Source organism: Hyaena hyaena, unplaced genomic scaffold (assembly GCF_003009895.1).
Source record: "Hyaena hyaena isolate Hyena2069 unplaced genomic scaffold, ASM300989v1 scaffold_504, whole genome shotgun sequence".
Classification (NCBI taxonomy): domain Eukaryota; kingdom Metazoa; phylum Chordata; class Mammalia; order Carnivora; family Hyaenidae; genus Hyaena; species Hyaena hyaena.
The window spans coordinates 744551-763947 of NW_024081137.1; the positions used below are offsets into that span (position 1 = coordinate 744551).

At 38.7% G+C, this 19397-nt stretch overlaps 1 protein-coding gene across 1 annotated transcript in view; it reads right to left on the minus strand.

Annotated features, from left to right (window-relative positions):
• VAV3 (vav guanine nucleotide exchange factor 3) overlaps positions 1-19397 on the minus strand; it is a 353383-nt gene that overhangs the window by 261493 nt on the left and 72493 nt on the right. The window contains exon 2 of the mRNA XM_039254969.1: positions 6458-6574. Within this exon, the coding sequence (XP_039110900.1) occupies positions 6458-6574 (117 nt within the window). The remainder of the gene's footprint in view (positions 1-6457; positions 6575-19397) is intronic.

The following is a 19397-nucleotide window of genomic DNA, read 5'->3' on the forward strand; positions in this document are numbered from 1 at the left end:
CATGAGAACATGGAGATTAACTGGCACCCAGGTAAAAGTGCTGAGAGGCTAGCCTGGGCTAACAGCACAGGCTACGCAAGAAGAGGTCCTTCCACCTTTAAACATACACCATGAGGTAAACCAGTTAGGTTAGAAAGGAGGAAAAAGTGATCACAAAGTGTAGGACACACCCAAGCAAATACTCTCAGAAAATAATAATAAGGCATTACCGGTGGGCCAGAAATTTGAGCTCACAATGTCAAGGTAGCTTGATAGCAGCAGGTGCTAATAAAACACATTGGTGGTGGGGGTCACACACTAAGGCCTCTTAGTGGAAAAGATTGGGAATTCCCATTACATGGACAACTTTCAGGTCTTTTTCAGCATTAACCATATATCCTTTGGTTTTCTCAGCAAGTTCAAATTTACTTTTAAATGGTGATGTACTTAAAGTAAAGAACTAAACCATCTCCCCTGAATCTAATGTAGCTGCTAATTTGATTTATATGGGGGGGATGGGGGGCCATTTAATGTGTGTTAAGGTATCAACTACGTTCAGGGAAAGTTTCACTAGATCTCTCAACTAATCTCTACACATTAAAAAAAAAAAAAAGTTAAGGGGCCCCTGGGTGGCTCAGTAGGTTAAGCATCCGAATTCGGCTCAGGTCATGATCTCACGGTTCAGGAGTTCAAACCCGCGTCGGACTCTGTGCTGACAGCCAGCTCAGAACCTGGAGCCTGTTTCAGATTCTGTGTCTCCCTCTCTCTCTGACCCTCCCCCAGTTCATGCGCTCTGTCAAAAATAAATAAAACATTTAAAAAACTACAGAAACGTTAAACGTATTCTTACCAAAAAAAAACCTAGGAAAACAAAGTATAAATAACTATGTGTGCATACATGCATGCACAAACACATGCATTATAATTTTCTTAATCTGAGCCAGAAAGCATCAAACAAAATAAACTTTCAAAAAATAGGACTAGAATCCTCTTTTGGACTTTACGCATATCCACACTCAGAATCCTGAATGTTTGGTTTCTACCCAAACTACTGGTTCCATATTGGATCTACTTGTTCACTCAATCATTTATTGAACAATATGCCAAGCATTTTACATAAATGAACCCTGTTTTCACAATAATTCTGTATGGTAGAAACTATTATCCCATTTATAGATGGGGAATCTGAGAGTCAGAGGAGTAAAGTAACAAACTCCAAGGTCACACAGAATCCTGTAGGGTTTTCTGACTTCTTAGACCATTTTACCCAAATCAATGAACATCCCCAAGCCCTACTCATGTCCAAGTAAAAGTGTTGGAGGCCTCTTTTCGTCCTTTTTACCCTGTGGTTTTAAGGTCATCTTCAAATCTTTCCATATGGCCCAACAGATAGATGCAGCTGGAGACCTCAAGAAGAAGGGAGTTCCCATTCTGCAGAGGCATGCCTGCCCATTTCCTTGATACCATACAGCACAAACTGGAGAAGAATGCCTGATGACTTTGAGAGCCTCTTCCAAACTAGAAGATCTAAGATACTGTGTGAGTCAATGGTAAGGAAAAGAAAGCATGTACCACAAAGCTGGGACCATACTTCTATTTACATGCTCCAAAACAGACATTCTGGAATTCTGTTGTCACACCTCCTTTTCTATAGATGATAGAACAGGTGGAGACTACCATATGGTGTCCAAGTTGTGTTAAACTTTGGTAAGGGAAGAAAAGTTAACATATCTATACAACTGAAATCAACGGACTGACAAAACCAGGTCAATCACTTAGTTCTCTTAACCAAAGTGAGAGGAATCTAAGGAAAACTGGCCTAAGAAAAAAGGAAAAATATACTGGGTCATGTCATAAAGAAATCCAGAGATCTATGTATTTGGCTTTGGGCACAGCTTGATTCCAGCCTCACATGTGGGATCCTCCTCAGCTCTGCTCCCTCTAAAACTGGATCTGTTTTGAAACGCCACGTGGTACCCAGATGGCTGTGGCTACCCCAAGCCTCATAATAGCTGGAGGAGATCACAACAGAATTGACCCTGCAAATGTCTCAACACATCATCTTGGTCCCAAATGAGTGACTTGCTCCATCCCTGAACCCTTCCCTGTGGCCAAAGGGATAGGATATTCTAATTGATTAAACACTCCAAACTATGTGACTGGAAAAGTGTGGTTTTTCAAAGGAGATCCAAGCCCACAGAAGAAGGGACAAAGACAGCTGTGCAGAATAAAACAGATCAATGCTATACCACATTAGGAAAAAACAGTTTATTTCTTCATCTTGCCCCTGCAAGGTCATTAATTCTGGTGCTCCAATAACCACTATGCTTACCGCTGAATTGGACCAACTAACACTAGTAATGACAATTGTAATAATGGTAACAATAAGAGTAATAGCTAGTAGTTATCAAGTACATACTTTAAATCTAAATACTCTGTTAAGCACTTTACATACATTATCTATTCAACTTCAATTTATAGATAAGGAAATTGAATCTTAAAGAGGTTAAGTAACTTGCCCAAGATCACATACTAGTAAGGAGTAAGAATTCAAGCCAAGATCAAACTCAGAAACCATATTCCTAACCCAAACAGAAAACAACCTTTCAATAATGCTCTTACCTGTACCCCTGACCCATCCCTATTCCAGCGCATTGAACTCCTTTTGACAATGCACGCCCTGAACTTAACACACTGCAACCACCCTACTGCTACGAAAATCAGCTAGGATTACCTTTAGCCAGATGTAATTCTCTTTGATTCAAGAAAACACACCAGCTTAAACCTGAAAGGTGCTTAACAATGCTTGAACCAACAGATGTGAAGTCTGTTGGTAGTAAGAAACAGGCCCTTTCATCACCCAGAACAACCAAAGGAAGAAGCTGACTTCATCACTCATCTGGACAACAGCAGCAACGGGATTTCTATTACTCACTAGAAATGGTTTCATTCAAGAAAAATCCCACGTGCTTCCGCACTATAAATGTGCCAACAGACAGCTCAGTAGGCAACAGTTCCAAACAGCAAAATTGTTAATCGGAACATGACAATCTAAACAGAGAGATAGAAAAATCATTTATAGGCAGCTTGGAAATGAGCAAATTTACAGATCCTTTTGCAATGTAAAAAAGTATTTTAATTAATAACATTTTCTAGGGAAAGAATTTATTACAATACTTAACCAAAAAAATTCAACTAAGATGACCTTATTTTTTTGTTATTATAAAGTCAGAAAAAGACCAATCTTTATTTTTTTATTTGTTTTTATTTTTAAGAGAGACACAGAACATATTTTTAGGAGGGGCAGAGAGAGAGGGAGACAGAATATGAAGCAGGCTCCAGGCTCTGAGCAGTCAGCACAGAGCCTGACGTGGGACTTGAACTCAATCATGAGATCATGCCCTGAGTTGAAGTTGGACACTTAACTGACTGAGCCACCCAGGCACCCCAAGATCAATCTTTTTTAAATCTTTGTGAGATTTAAAAAAAAATTATAGAAGATGTTCATAAGTATTCTAACTTTTGTTGGCATAGGCGTTTGATCTGAAATCAATATTCTGTTAACACTGGGTAAAGCACTGAACACTAGGAATTAAAGGTAATGCAGAAAGGCAAAATTATCATAAGCCCAGCTAGAGTGCCCAAAATATGTGTGTTCTTCATGATCTCAAATATTAAAACTTTCATTCGTGTTGATTAACACCTGTAGTATGCTAAACATCTTTCTTTCTAAAGAGAGGATGTCAAGTGACAGATCACTTGTAGGTTTTAATGTCATGAATTCCTTTGGTTTTCCCAGGATTTGGGTAATTTCCAAAAGAAAACCAATCCATATCAAAGTCTATGATTCAGAGTACTTTTCCTGAACCCAGAACCAAGAGAACTTAAAGATTGGGGAGCAGACTACACCACAGGGAAGAGGGGGGAGGGTTAGCTCAAATCTGACTGCATGCCCAGAGACAAGAACCTGTGAAACATCTGTAAAGGTAGAGTTCTTAATTTCAACCACCATTATATTGCAAACCTCATGCAGTATCTAAAATCTTTCCTTTCTTTCCTAAAAAAAAAATAAAGTGCTATTAGATGCCAGGTCACAGATCACTTGTACTTTTTAATCTCATTTAGTCCTTTAGTTTTCTCCCCTGAGTTCTTCCTTCTCCCTGAGCATTCACACTGCAGTGAGACCCAAACACAGACGGTAGACAAAACCAAAGGGCTGAGAGGCCAGAAGGCCTCATCCAGATCCAGATCCTACTCTGTCCCCAACCAAGGAGGCCTTAAAATTCCTGTTAAACCTCCCAATCTCTTGGTTTCCTCATTTGGAACATTTGCTTGCTTCCTTTCTAAGGCTTTTGTGAGAATCAGAGGCAGCCTGTGATATGAGGCACACTCAAAGCTTCAAAATGCTATAAAAACATTAGACACTGTTATTACACTTATATATTCCTAGGCAAAAAGGTGTTGAATATACATGAATCCTAGATTCACTATTTATATGAACTGAGTCAGACAGAGCATACAATTAAGGATATTTTCTTTCTAAGAAAATTGAAAATTTAATTAAATCCGAAGGAATGAAGAGAAATAAACTAACCTGTCTACAACCTGTTGAAATTTATAGTCACAATACCAGTAATGATTTGTTCTCTAGCACACTATTTATGTTTTTTAAACTTAAAAATTAAAATTTAAAATACAGATAATGACAGCTATGTGATAGGATTGATACGAAGATTGAGCCAGTAGGCACAAAGCACTGGAACCTGCTACATGAATGCTGCACCACGGTAGCATTGAGAATCAGCCAGATCTGCGTTCAAACTATTGTTCCAATCTCTACTATATGTGTAATTTGAACAGAACTTGCATGTCAGAGAACAAGTGTGAGGATTCATATAAATATATGGATCGAAAAGACACACGTTATCTCCAAAGCTTTCATTAATTGGCAGTATTGACAGTTTTGCTTAGAGTAATAGCAACACTGGTAAATTATGGAACAGCATCCTAATTTCTTTACCTTTCAATGGTTTATAGAAGTCAAATGAAAGGAGACTGCACCAGTCTTGGCAATAGCAAAAATGTATGTGATTTTAAAGTGGGAAGTACAGGATCAAGTTCTCAATGACATCCCCAAGTTTAACCTTTCAGGTTTATCATTTTCAAAACATTTAAGTAGCCATAAATACATTTACCCTTGAGAAGCATACAGTTTATATTCAACTCTTCAATATCTCAGCTCCTATAAAGCTTCCATTACAGAAGCACACAGCAGTATTCCACTAGAGCAAGGCCATGTATTTCCAAAGAATTCAGATGATTTCCTAATCTTTGTCCACACCATTTCTTGCAAATATGAATGAAAATGAAGAGCTCCTTTAAAAGCTTTTTAAAAATCTAGACTTTTTTCATTTCCCTAATTCATTTTCATTTTTCATTTCCCCAAAGAGAGTGAAAAGAAAGGAAAATCAACAGACTTTTTAAAACTAAGGGGAAGGGTCAAATAATAAAGGAAACCTCTTTATAAGGTATTAAGACTTTTTTAGGGCCAAAATCTTAAAGGACTCTCTACCTTACCTGGGATTCTAGTTGATTCCTCTTTGTCGTCATGGCTTTTCATCATGGCCATAGACAAATGTGCTACCAATCTCTCCACTGGAAGGATGGGTTTTCATTTGTTTTTATTTGTTACCATGTTATCCCCCATCACATTTTTGGACCTCAAAAGAGTTTAATCACAGCTTGCCAAAGGAAAAAGGAATCTTAGAAACCAGAGTCTTATACCCATTTCCTTTTGTATAGTTTTTTTTTTTCATACTACAATTATGTCAGCAGGAGCTAAAATGGCTCTTTATGGCTTCTGACATGCAAAAGTTGATGTCCAAGCACTTCATAATGAAGGATCATAACTTTTGAGAAAATTTCTCTCACCTACTACATACAAGCATTTAGTGTACATACAGATAAATAGCAAACATTAGAACAATTTACATGTGACAAATATCACTGAAGTCCAACAATCTAACATATATATGCTGGAATCCAAGCAATGGGATTACTGGACAATCTCAAACATTTCAAACATTCATGTCTTCCCCATCCCTTATTCCAAGGGTCAAAGTAGGCAGCGGGACAGCAGAACATTCTCAAGTTCCAAAAATTAGGTGCCTCTCAGATATAGAAAAGACCAGAGGGGAAAAAACACTGGTCCTACTCTCTGTAGCATGTTAAAAAGTACTCCTCTCTCTGAAACAGCCAACAGGTTACTTCTGGATAAAACATTCTTCTGATAGTGCTTTAAATGAAAAATAATTTTATTCCCATTTCGATAGTGCTATTTGCTTTTTTGAAATTTAGCTACATAATTCAGCTACCTAGACCCCTGAAGTCACATGTCCTACTTCAACAATAAATGCAAAGTACTGGATAAAACATTCCCTACTAAAAAATAATACATTAAAAAATGAAATATAATTACCTTTCCAAAGTCACGAACATCAAACAGGTCAAATGCTTCAAAGAGTTCACTCTTTCTCATTCCAAATGTCTCACAACAGGCCGTGAGGAATGTCCTTATGTTCTTCAAACAGAGAAACTGAGGAATGGGAAACAGCTATTAGTATACAGGGGATCATTCTGAATGCTCTATATCCTCTCTCCACCCAGAATGCTTTAAAAAAAAAAAATTACAAAGAAAAAGTCGATCAACTTTTGAGGTTGCTTTTCAATTAATCCTTTAGCAATGTGGGAGTGCCTACTTTCATAGGCACAGGTAACACAGCTATGAAGAAGGTGGACAATACTTCTGCCCTTAAGAAACTTACATTCCATGAACAAAATAGTAAATATTATTTTATTTTCATGTGGTGGTTAAGTGCAATGGAGGAAAAGCCAGGAAGAGGGATAGGGCGCACTGATGGGGATGGGGTAGGGGTACACTTACATGTATGGTTAGAGAAGGGGTCAATGGGAAGAGAGCAGATAAGCAGAGATTTGAAGGTGGTGAAGGAGTAAGCCACGCAGTACAGGACAAAGCATTCCAACCTAAAGTAGCATCCCATGCTAAAGTCCTGAGGCAAAAGCGTCTGATGTATGTCTAAGGAAGGGACCAGTGTGGCTGGGCAGAGGGAGTCACAGGGAGAAAGGTAGAAGATGAGCTAGAAAGGTAATGGGGTCAGATAATGAAGGAACTTCTTGGACCAGCTTTTATGCTGACCAAGACAGAAGTCATTGGAGGCTTTGGGGCAGAGGAGGGAAATAATCTGAGGTTTTATTCGAGGTCTTTCAAGCTGTTGTTTTTAATATAGACTAAAAGGGGCTGGAGCAACGATGGAGACAGGAAAAGCAGATAGGAAGCTATTGCAATAACCAGGTAAGAGACAACTGTGAGAAGACGAGGTGTTTCATTTTGACTATGTTAAATTTGAGACACCCATTAGTCATCCAATGGGATGTGGGGCAGCAGGCAACTAGACTGACAGGTCTGGAGTCTGGGGTACAGGTGTGTACTCCAGATATAAATTTGGGAGTCTTTAGAGTACAGAGAACATTTCTACCCGTGATAATGCCTGAGATGACTTTGGGAGAAGAGGAAAGTAGAGGACCTGGGACTGAGTTATCCCAGGAGACCAGGAAAAGAGCCCACCAAAAGGCTGAGCTCAAATGATTGTTGAGGAAGGGAAAACCAGGAGAACAGAGTTTCCCTTGACCCAAGTATAGAAAGTGTTTCTAGAACGAAGGAGTCATAAACTCTGTTAACTACTGATGACAGTAAGATTTGACCAAGTCCTATCCATGTAATCTGGCAGTGTGAAGGTCGTGGGTACACCTTTACAAAAGCAGGTTGCATGTCGAGTGGGGAGCTTGGAAAAGGTTTAAAGAGACAATGGGAAGACAGGAAGTGAAAATATAGAAGATAGACTCTTCAGTTTGCTGGAAAGGGGAACAGAGGATTGAGGACAGAGTCAGAAAGAGAACTCAGGAGGGGCTTTTTAAAAACAATGGAAGCTGTTACAACATGTTTTTATTTTTATGGGAATAACTTGGTAGAGAGGGGAAAGCTGGTCATGAAAGAGAAGGGGAGTCACCCAAATGAGGTCCTTGAGTAAGCAAAGGGGTGCGAGTGGGGACTCAACTGGAGAAGTCAACTCTGGACAAGATCGTGTTCAGTTCATCAACACTAACAGGAAGAACAAGGGAGAAGGCAGATCTATTGACAGTTTTAAAACCTGAATTTTCTTTCGGTATCTAAAAGACTCAGCCCACCTAAGTACACACATACCCTGAAAGTGAATTACTTCTTTTTAAAGCTATGACCTGCAATGGCACACATAAAAACAAAACAATTATCCTCCAATAAAAAACCCATTAGCTAATTCGAGCATTCCTTAAGCACTGTCAATGTTTTATTCTGTTGTTTTGTTTTTCATATCGGTCCGTTTTTTAATTTACAGAAAGCACATTTTACTTCCTCTGTATTTGAAAATATTCAGATTTTTCACAGGCTTAACTCAGATGCAGGTTGACTATTTGCAGTAATCCTTCTCAGGGGCTTAAATATTTCAGAAGGGGTTAAAACCACAGGGGAAGCATCATCAACCCTTTGAAGCAGAAAGGCAGAGGCCAGTCAGCGTACAGAGCTTCTACTTTCACTCTAAAAAATTCATAAGAGACCTTTACAACACAGAATCGCTCTACATGTAGCTCTTCCACATAGGATTGCTTATTTACAGATTAAAAGCCTTGCATTCTGCCAAGATAGACAATAATTACTCTCTTGGGGATTATGCAACTGCTCTCTTGCAATATTTTTTACATAATTAAGTGCCCAACTCATAGCTCACCAAGGAGAAGCATAATTGCATGTACCACCCTCTGACAATTTCTCACAAAACTCAGATTCCCCTCTCTGTGGGAAAAACTACAGTAGACTTCCACTCAGTGCTTTGATTATTAACTCAGAGGAGTATGGTTTCTGAATTTAAAAAAAAAAAAAAGAAAGAAATGTAGTCATTATTGCATACATACACTTAAAAATAGGACTTCCCCTTACTTCTGGAACCAATCTTAACCTTATTTATCTATTAGCTAGTTCAATTCTATTAAACTCCACAAATACTTAGTGGATTTGGAAAAGGTCACTGGCATGCTCTCACTTTTCTAGACAATCTTCAAATGTGATCTTCCCTGCAGGTATCTTTTCAGTCAACAGTTTTTGAATGTCCACAACATTCTAGACACTGGGAATGCTGAAAATGAGTAACACAAGGTTCTGCCCTCCAACTCCTCTATTAATCTTATCTGGAGATTTTCACAGCTATCCAAGTTTGGCTAATAACACTAGAGTCACACTTCACATGTTATGAGCGTTCAACCCTGTGCAGGTACAAGAACAAAGTTAAGAGATGAAGGAAGTGGGCCTTAATATTACTGCAGAAGCCCTGGGCAAAGCTGGCACTGACAGCCTGCCTGCCATTTCCAAGGCTTGGGCTTTGTTTTCATCATGCTGAACTTGTTCTTTTTCCAGTTTATTTTTTTTAAAACTTCAAACCAAAAGAAAGGCTGAAAAAATAGTACAATGAACACTCCATCGACTCAACTGGAATCTACTGCCATGTCTAAATGCTTTCCTATGTCAACAATTGACTGACTTACAAAACGTATACCACTGAAGCACATTACAGACATCACAGCACTTCAGTCCTAAATAACTCAACATGCATCCCCTAGGAATAAAGATATTTTCCTACATACCTTCAATACCGTTATCACATCTAAGTTATCAATTCTATATTACCTAATATCTTTTCATATTCTAATTTCAACTGCCCACATTATGTTTCTTTATGCTTTTCCCCACCTTCCACCAGCACCCCCAGTCTAGGATCCAATTAAAATTTACCTGTTGCATTTAGTTGTTTTATTTTTGCAGTATCTTTTATTGAGAAATCTTGCTTTTATTTTTAAGACCTTGATTTTGAAGATTCCAGAGGAGGTGTCTTAAAAAATGTCCCACATTTTGCATTTGTCTTACTATTTCCTCATGGTATCATTAAACCTGTTCCTCCATTATGTGTATTTCCAGTGAATGAAAAGCTAAATCTAGATACAAATTAAACGTTCTGGCAAAAATACTTCATACACTGAACTTCATATTTCATAACATCTAAAGATACAAAATGTTAAGTTAAACCATTATTGTTGATGCTAAGTTTGATTGCTTGGTTAAGATGGTTACTCCCACATCTATTGTAAAGGCAAATATCCCCCTTTATATCAATCAAAATCCAGGGGGTGATTATTTGGTAACGTGCCACTGTCCTATTTCCCAATTTTTCACCATGATTTATCATCCACTAATAACCCTTGCTTTTATTATTCCATGTGGGACTGCAAAACAGTGATTTTTCTAATTCCATCATTCCTTAATTATTAGCTGGTATTCTTACCAAAAGAAGAGCTTTTGCTGCCCTTCCTCCCAGGCCCCGCCCCTTTTTTGCTTATATAATAATTTTTTCCTGATGATCATATTGTCCCAAGTTTGGCCATTTGGGGATCCCTTCAAACTTTTTCCAGTGTCCTTTTTAAGAGAACACTATTTTCTTCATTTTCTTGTATCAAGTTGCCCCAAATCTACATCATATGTTTTTTCTTCTAGTTCTGGAGTAAGCCTTTTCTCCAAGCAAATCCATTTCTACTTATACAAAAAATGGTATTTAGAAACCAAAGTCCGAGCACCAGGCTGCTCCCAGATTATGTGGGCCAATTTTAGCAAACAGACCAATAATTCCACCCTTTGTTTAAGCAATCTATCACTTACAACAGAAATAGTTAATTTAATAAGCCAGCTCTTATTTTACTGTTAAGATGAAATTTGAACTTATTTCAGATGACAGGACCTTGTTTCATGCTTAGAGATATGACTGGGCTTTTAACACTATTTTTCCAGTGTAAGTGTTTTTCTCCCAAGTTTACACATTCTTTTAGATTAGTAGCCATCTGATAGTCCATGGTATCATCTGCAGTAGTTTAAAACATTCTGCCTTCAGAGATGGTTTATGATACACAAGGACAAAAACATTCCATTATTCCATAATCAAGCGTCATGTTTGATAAAAAATTATGCAACTTTGTTAAATCATTTACATGAGATAACTTTAATAGTGTTTAGAATTTAGGATGCAAATTTTAAAAATCAGAATTTTAAATAACTTCAGGATTTTTAAAACATTAAACATATCCACACAAGATAGTTACCAAAATTAAAGATACACAAGTCTAAAAATCATTTTCTCACTTAACAAATGTTACTGAGGTGCATATTACATATGAGGCACCAAAACACTTCATCAAACATAGCCCCAGTTGGATAACTGATTTTTAATTAAACACATGTTAATGGAATGAAACTGCCAAGAACTAGGTATTAGAAAAATGCAAGTATGACCCAAACTGCCCACGAAAGACTTATCGTGGTCAGGCAGAGTACTCAGACTGGTGGCTGCACAATTACACGGTATGTGGCAACGCCATGAAGAAAGCATTCAAAGGTTCTTTGGGAGCCCTGGAGTATCAGAGACAGCTTTCTAGAATAAGTGACAGATGAGAGGAGAACTGAAAGATGGGAGCCACAAAAACAGGAAGAATGGCTGGTGTTCAGGGAGGAGAAAGGAAGTTGCCAGACTCGGGATACAAGGGAGTGCCAAGTAAATGGCACAGCATGTGCATGGGCACAAGATAAGGCATGGAGTCCTGGGGGCAATGGAAGTGGTAGCAAATGGACACAAGTGTCTGGAGGGCAGCAGTGACAGTGGGGCTACAGAGGAGAGCTGGGGTTTGCAAGGCATGTCAGAGGGATGTGGGCTCTACCCTAGAAGAGATGGTGAGGTTCAAGGGTTTTAAACAGAAAAGTAGAACATTCAGCTTGCATTTTATAAGTAATCTGTGAGTGTTTGCTATGTACCAAGCTCTATACTAATGTCTATGTCATTTAACCCCATGACAACTCAATCAGGAAAGTTTTTTTTCTTTTATATATACTTAGTTTACTCAAGTTTATATAACTGCATTTGCCAAAGTAAGAGAGTCATTCAAATACAGACATTCTTGCTACAGAGCCCACATCCTTAACTATTGTATTATACTAGCTCCCTTTACAGTGAACAGAATTAAATGTTTTCTTTTCTCTTTATTAGAGAGCAGATATGGATTAGGTAGGAAAGATAGGATAGTTAGGATGCTGCCATAATAACTTAACAAAAAGATTACGGTGATCTTGACTAGGATGGTAGAAGATAGAATGGAAAAAACTTTAGGAAGTAGTATGGAAAGGAAATCCCAGTAAGTGAGTACGTGTGGTGTGGGGAGAGTGGAAGAGAAAAGAGAAGAATGAGGAATTATATCCATAGTTCTGTCTTGGGCACTGCACACACTCAATGGAGACAGACACTCACTAAAAATGGTAGCTTAGCACTTGGGGGACAGGGCATGTGAAAAGGAGCCACAGATGCAGACAATTAACTCCTGTCTTCACATATGGAGAGACCCAGTAATGAGAGAGGGGCTGGGCAGAGTCTCTGGTGTACCCAGTGATAAGTGACAGCACAGCCACCAGTTATCAACGCCATGATCGCCCTCTCTGCCCTTTCAGAAACACATGAGCCGCTTGATTTTTTTTTTTTTTTTTTTTTTACAAGTTGAAGAACTAAAATGGTAGAAAAGCACTGTATAGATGCAGATAACCTTTAAAGAAATTTTAACACCATCAACGTCTAAGACATCCTAAAATTATACAGAGCTCTCTAGATTAGGTTATGTTTCACGACCAGATAGCTATCACAACAGCAAGGCTTTTCAAGGTGCAGCCTCCGACGCAACCACTTCAATGCAGAAAGGAAACATTTAATGGTGAGACTGCAAAAGTTTAAAATAAAGCTCTGAGACAATCTTTCTCTTCCCTCTACTCCTTTTATAAGGTGTATTGTGACCTTTTTCTCTATGTGCAGAAGAGCCATTTTGACTTTCTCAATGATATGAATACAAGCAGGCTCTTTTTATTAAAAAAAAAACCAAGCATGTATTTCTCTAAAATTGTTAGCAAAAAATGAGCTATGTTATAACTGACACTACATTACAGGAAAAACCTCCACAGCTCATTGTGAAATGAGCTGTTTCAATCCCAACCGAAAAACACTATCTGTGAGGAGAAGGATGATTTCTAATACAGATTCACAGCCATGTACACTTGTTGACATACTGCAGTTTTCACAAGGACCACCAACAGCCAAGCTGCCTGATGAAGAAAGCAGTTCTCAGGGTCTCATTTCTTGATGGGGTCATTATCCCATTTGAAGGAGAGAATGTATTTGAAAGTCTGCCATAATTTGAATTATGGGTGGCCATTAACGAGCTGATTGACAGTGTTGAAAGGCACAGAAGAGATTATGATGAAGCCTATTTACAAACATTAACATACAAAAAAAGCCTTATTTTTAGCTCCCTCTCATCTTAGACTTTGTCAAGATCCACGCAGTACCCACCCCCCCCCACCACCCTCACCATCCTAAATTCTCTATCCCTTTCTAAAGGGATCAATCATCCTCTGCAGAACTAGTAGACAGGAGGGCATGGAAGGGATATAGTAATGAATCAAGTTTCCTTCTTATTGGAATTTTCTATTTCTGTCATTTAACCATATCTTCTCTCTCCCTCTATATTGGTCTTTTAAAATTAGAGTTGAGAGATAAAGTCTACATCTTTTAGAAAGAAAAGAAAGAACAAAAGAAAAAAATGAACATTTTTTTGTATGGGGACTTTGTCCTTTCTTCTGAGTCAGTGGATCCTACCAGAAAGAACATCATCACCACTACTCTATAAAGAAATCACATCTGTAGATGCCTTCCGAATAATTATAAAATAATTATGCTGCACTTAGGTCAGGACTGCATAGTACCTTCAAATAATTTTATCGATCCTATTATAAATAAATGAAGACCCTAAAGAACATGCAGTGAAGCAGTCCAGAACAGGAGGGGAGCTGTTTTCATAGCTCCCATTTTGTGCTCAAACCACTAAAAAACTCCCCTTTTTTCAATAAAAAGTCAGTATCTCCATGTTGACTGCTGTCCAGACCACATGGCATTTTCCAAGGATTAAAAAATTTATCAAAAATATAGCCATTTAGTAACATTTCAAGTTACAAGCTTTTTTTTTCCCATTTTGTCCAAGGATTAAAACTTTTATGGGTTATATGAAACTTTATGGAAGTAATCAAGCTCCAAAATGTAGGACTAAACTGTAAGAACACATACATCCTCATTTGCTCTGTAGCACTCTGGCTCATACCTATAGTAATAACCATCTTGGTTACAATGTATCTGTTCTCCCAACTACTGCCACAAGTAATCTGAAAGTAGAGACTACATTTATTTCATCTATGTATCCATACAGCTTTTATAAACCACAAGTGTTTTGTAATAGTGAATGACTGATGATGAAGGTTATGTTTAAAAAAAAATAACCATCCCTTGGTAGCCAAAGAACTCATGATGAAATTTTATATTACAGGTTTCTCATATCTTCTCATTTGCATGAGAGTGTATAAATGTTTTTTTATGGAATTACCCCTAAGAACTTTTCTAGAATTTGGTGATGTTAATAAGCAAAATAAAGACTTTTAATTATTAAGCAGTTACATTCTTTTTTTTTTTAATATTTTTTATTTATTTCTAGGAGAGAGAGAGACAGCGTGAGCAGGGCAGAGTCAGAGAGAGAGGGAGACAGACTCTGAAACTGGCTCCAGGCTCTGAGCTGGCAGTCAGCACAGAGCCCGACACGGGGCTCGAACCCACGAACCGCGAGATCATGACCTAAGCAAAAGTCGGACGCTTAACCGACTAAGCCACCCAGGTGCCCCTAAGCAGTTACATTCTTAATCATCATCTCAACTCTGGGTTGCCAGCCTCTGGTGTATATTCAATGGTAGCCTGCAACAGATTTGCAGGATTTCTAGCCATATGTCATCATAAAAGATATACACAAGCCCTCTGCTGTTTTCAACAGCCCTTGTCTTCGTAAGAGGGAGCACAGTCCCCCTCCCCCTTGGCAGAAACTTAGACCCACAGTCACAAAGGTTATCTGACAACCTCAGCATTAGCCCTTGGACACAGAAAAGGTTAACAAATAAAATTCAATTCCCCTTATGTGTTTCTGGTCTTTGCACTAAAAAACAATGCCTGGGAAGTGCAGAGGTCAAAATAAGCCTGAAAGATCTATTTCACTAAGTTCATTAACCTGCTAATGAAAGCAATGTATGACATTGGCTTGAGAAAAAGTAACATCCAACCATATTGTTATCTGCAACACGACTAGCCCCCATCACACTAAAAATGGTACAGTCTACATTCTAGAGAAAACCTACTTGCAAAGTTCCCTATTACAGGTGTAGAAGAAAAAAAGCATTTCTTTTTGCAAAGACCATTAAGAGACAGTAGAATGCAGTAGCTAAAAGTCAGGATTTTGAAATTGGCAGGAGTCCTAACAGTTTAGTAATAGTAGCAGTGATCATTGATAATCATAGTAGAATGTAAGCAATTGCACTAACAGTTTAGCAAGAGAGGCAGTGGTGGTAATCAGAGCAGGACAGAAGCAGCAGTAGCAAGCAGAATGGCAGCAATGTGGTATTAGCTGCTGAGGCAATCAATCAAAGATGAAAAGCAGTCTCCTGTGCCCTGATCTAGGTGACTAATGAACCCTCTTTTCCAGGGCAGAGCATCCTTGGAATAGCACACCAGCCAGGAAAGCCACTTCCTCTGAAGCAGGAGTTAGAACCCTATGACTGTGTTACGCCACAAGGAGGGGAGCTATGCGGATTCCCCATTAGAAACAACATTCAAAATGAGGGAAAAGCTTGTGGTAACACAAATCTGTGTTGCTTTGAGAGAGCAACCTGCCAGATCCATTAATCCAGATGATGAGAAGGAAACTTACTTTCAAGTCTGACCTGAAAGGAAAAGAGCTGTATGCAAATGAAAACAAGGAAGTCTGAGGGCAAGTAACCTTGCATCATGCCCTTCCGTCCCCCACAAAGAGCCACCTGAGAAAGCAGCCACAGAGCTCCTCACATGTGCCTGAGGGGTCCCCACCCTCTCCATCCATTGCTGTGTAGCTCCCTGTGGCCAGGATGCTAGCCCTTCTCCCTCACTCTATGGGACAGCCAGAGCAGGACTTGAGTCGCAGGAGATCCAAAGGGGAAGTAAAAAAGTAAAGTGTTTCTTTGCTGCATCTCTTCTTCCTCATTTAATCTGCCCTTGATGCTAAGGGGTAGGTACTATTATAATTCACATCTAGTTGAGGCAACTGAGGTAGAGGGACAAAATAAGTGGCCCTAAGTCACACGGCTGGTAAGTGGTAGAACAAGGTTTCAAACCCAAGCTGTTAGCTCCAAAGTTCATGCCTTCCCCAACTATGACATTCCTGCTGATACTTCTCCAAGCTGGTGAGTTGGGGGATGAGGTCCTGCCCTCCAGAAGATGAGAGTCTCAAAGGAGAGATACAAAGGAGCAGAGAGAGCATTTTGATCCCAGGTGTAATACACAGAGAGGCAAGCACTAGCTTTAATGGGAACACAAAGAAAGAACTCCCATCTAATCAAAGGAGTAAATGGAGATTCACTCCTCCAAGTGGCTGAATTGAGTGTCCAAGGATGAACAAAAGGTCACGATAAACAGTACGGTGAGAAGCAAAGACCTAGCCTTGAGAGGAAATGCAGTGGTTCACATGGCCTTCACAGCCAGTGCAGGAAAGAGAACCTAAAAGATGAATGAGACTGGAAAAGTAGGCAGGGGCAAGATCTCAAATGGACCTCAATTCATTTCTCTGAAAAGGACAAGGCAATGCCTCATAATAATGCCTGGCTCTACAAACAATATAAAGTGATAAATACAAATGTCCCACAGGAGGCAGCAAGCACTTTCCATAGAGTATCTCAGTCAATGCACACAACAACCCTATGAGGAAGCAGTATTACTCAATGCAATCCATAAGGAATGGAGATATGGTAAATAACCCAAGGTCAAGGTAGCTAACACGTAGTACACCCAAATCAGCCTCCTGCCAGCACTCTTCTCTGGTAAGTTATGCTGCATCCTTGATCATGGGGTTAATGGGGTGAGATGATGATGGGCTCTACAGCGCAGTAGGACCAGACTTCAGATGCCTGCGGCCTTAAGCAGACAGAGTCTGCCTCAAGAAAAGCAACTAAAAATGAAAAGTAACCCATTTCCCGGAGTAATTTCAACTTCAAGGAAAAGATGCATTTAAAAAAAAAAATGAGCTCTTGAGAAAAAAATCTTCTCGAAAAATAAAAATAAATAAATAAGTGGTTTAATTTCTACTCAGTTCAGCCTAATATTTAGCTCTAGATCATGCAACCTCCTTCCCCTCTTTCTTCCCCCACCAACAGAAGAGAACATCCCGTACTTTGCCTCTTAATGCCTTCCAGTAGGCTGCTTCTACACACTGAATAACTTTGAACAAACTTGAAATGACTGAACAAATTTGGAACGAAATTACTCTCCTATAGATCACTGTTTTTTGTGCCAATTCTATTTTCTGCCCATATTTCTAACCTAATTGCTCTTCTATCTGTACCCACACTCCCTTCCTATTTAGCATCACCCCAAATTTTATGCATATTATACTTATTACTTTTGACTTTACTGAGAGTTATGATTTATGCTTCAGGTTTTAGCAATGCCCACTATATCACATTTTATTAAAATAAGTTGTAGGGGCACCTGGGTGGCTCAGTCGGTTAAGCATCCAACTTCACTCAGCTCAGGTCATCATCTCGAGGTTCGGGAGTTTGAGGCCCATGTCAGGCTCTGAGCTGTTAGCACAGAGCCTGAAGACAGCTTCAGATTCTGTGTCTCCCTTTCTCTCCCCCGTTCGTGCTGTCTCTCAAAGTAAATGCTTAAAAAAATTAAGTTGTAACTTTCCAAGTTAAATATGAGTACACTAAAAACACTATATTAACAAGATCTGAAATAAAGACCGTGTTTGTATCTGACCTATATATGTATCATACATATTGTCCATGTATACACACACACACACACGCACGCACAACTTTTTGTTAATACCAGTACTTCTATAGTATTTCCTTAGGAAAATTTTAACCAAGTAGAACACTTAACCAATTAGAAATATATCCTGAGTACAGAAAATGCTCCTTTTCTGTTTTTTCCCCCACCCTTTTCTTAGCCTTCCAATAAACTCTGCCATCTTTATATCCAGGAAATCTGTATTCCATTTAGAAAACCTGCTAACCAATCAATCACCAATACCTCTTACCACACTGTCACCACACCTGTCTTGAAGTCAGTATCATATTACCAAGAATTTTAGTGGCAATAAAAAATGTAAAAAGAAAAAACATGGATGTATTAAACCAAGTTCTCTTAACTCCCACAGCCAGATACCTTGAGTCTTCCCTTTGAGTCAAATCTCCCAGTGACCATAATGCCAATGAATTAAATGCTTTATCTTTTAAGTTTTTTTTAATTTGAACGTAATGACATACAATGTTACATTTGTTTCAGATGTTTAACACAGTGATTCAACTTCTCTATTTGTTATGCTATTTTCACCACAAGGGTAGCTACCATCTGTCACCATACAACATTATTACAATATCACTGAATGCATTCCCTATGCTCTACCTTTTAATCCTGTAATTTATTCATTTCATAACTGAAAGCCAGTCTCCCACTCCCCTTCAACCATTTTGTCCATCCCCCTGCGCCCCTCTGGCAACAATCAGTTCACTATTTTTAAGTCTGATTTTTTGGTTTTTTGTTTGTGTAGTGAAATCTTATTATTGGTTTTTCTCAGCCTTATTTCACTTCCTGCTATACCCTCTAGACCCATCCATGCTGTTGCAAATGACAGGATTTTTTTATGGTTGATATTCCATTGTGTGTGTGCATTAATCTTCTTTATCCATTTATCAAAGGACACTTAGTTTGCTTCCATAGCTTGGCTACTGGAAGAATGATGAAATATACATGGACCCCTGTTCCTTTTTAAATTAGTGTTTTCCTTTTCTTTGGATAAATAACCAGTAGTGGGATTACTGGATATGATATTTCTATTTTTAATGTTTCTAGAAACTTCCATACTGTGTTCCACAGTGGCTAATTTACATTCCCACTAACCGTGTACAAGGGTTCCTTTTTCTCCACATCCTCCCCAACATCTATTGTTTCTTATATTTTTGAATTTTTGATACTAGCCATTCTAACTGGTATAAGGAAATCTCATTGTGGTTTCAATTTCCATCTCCCTGATGATTAGTGATGGTGAACGTCTTTTCATGTGTCTGTTGGCCATCTGTAGGTCTTTGAAAAAAATGTCTATTT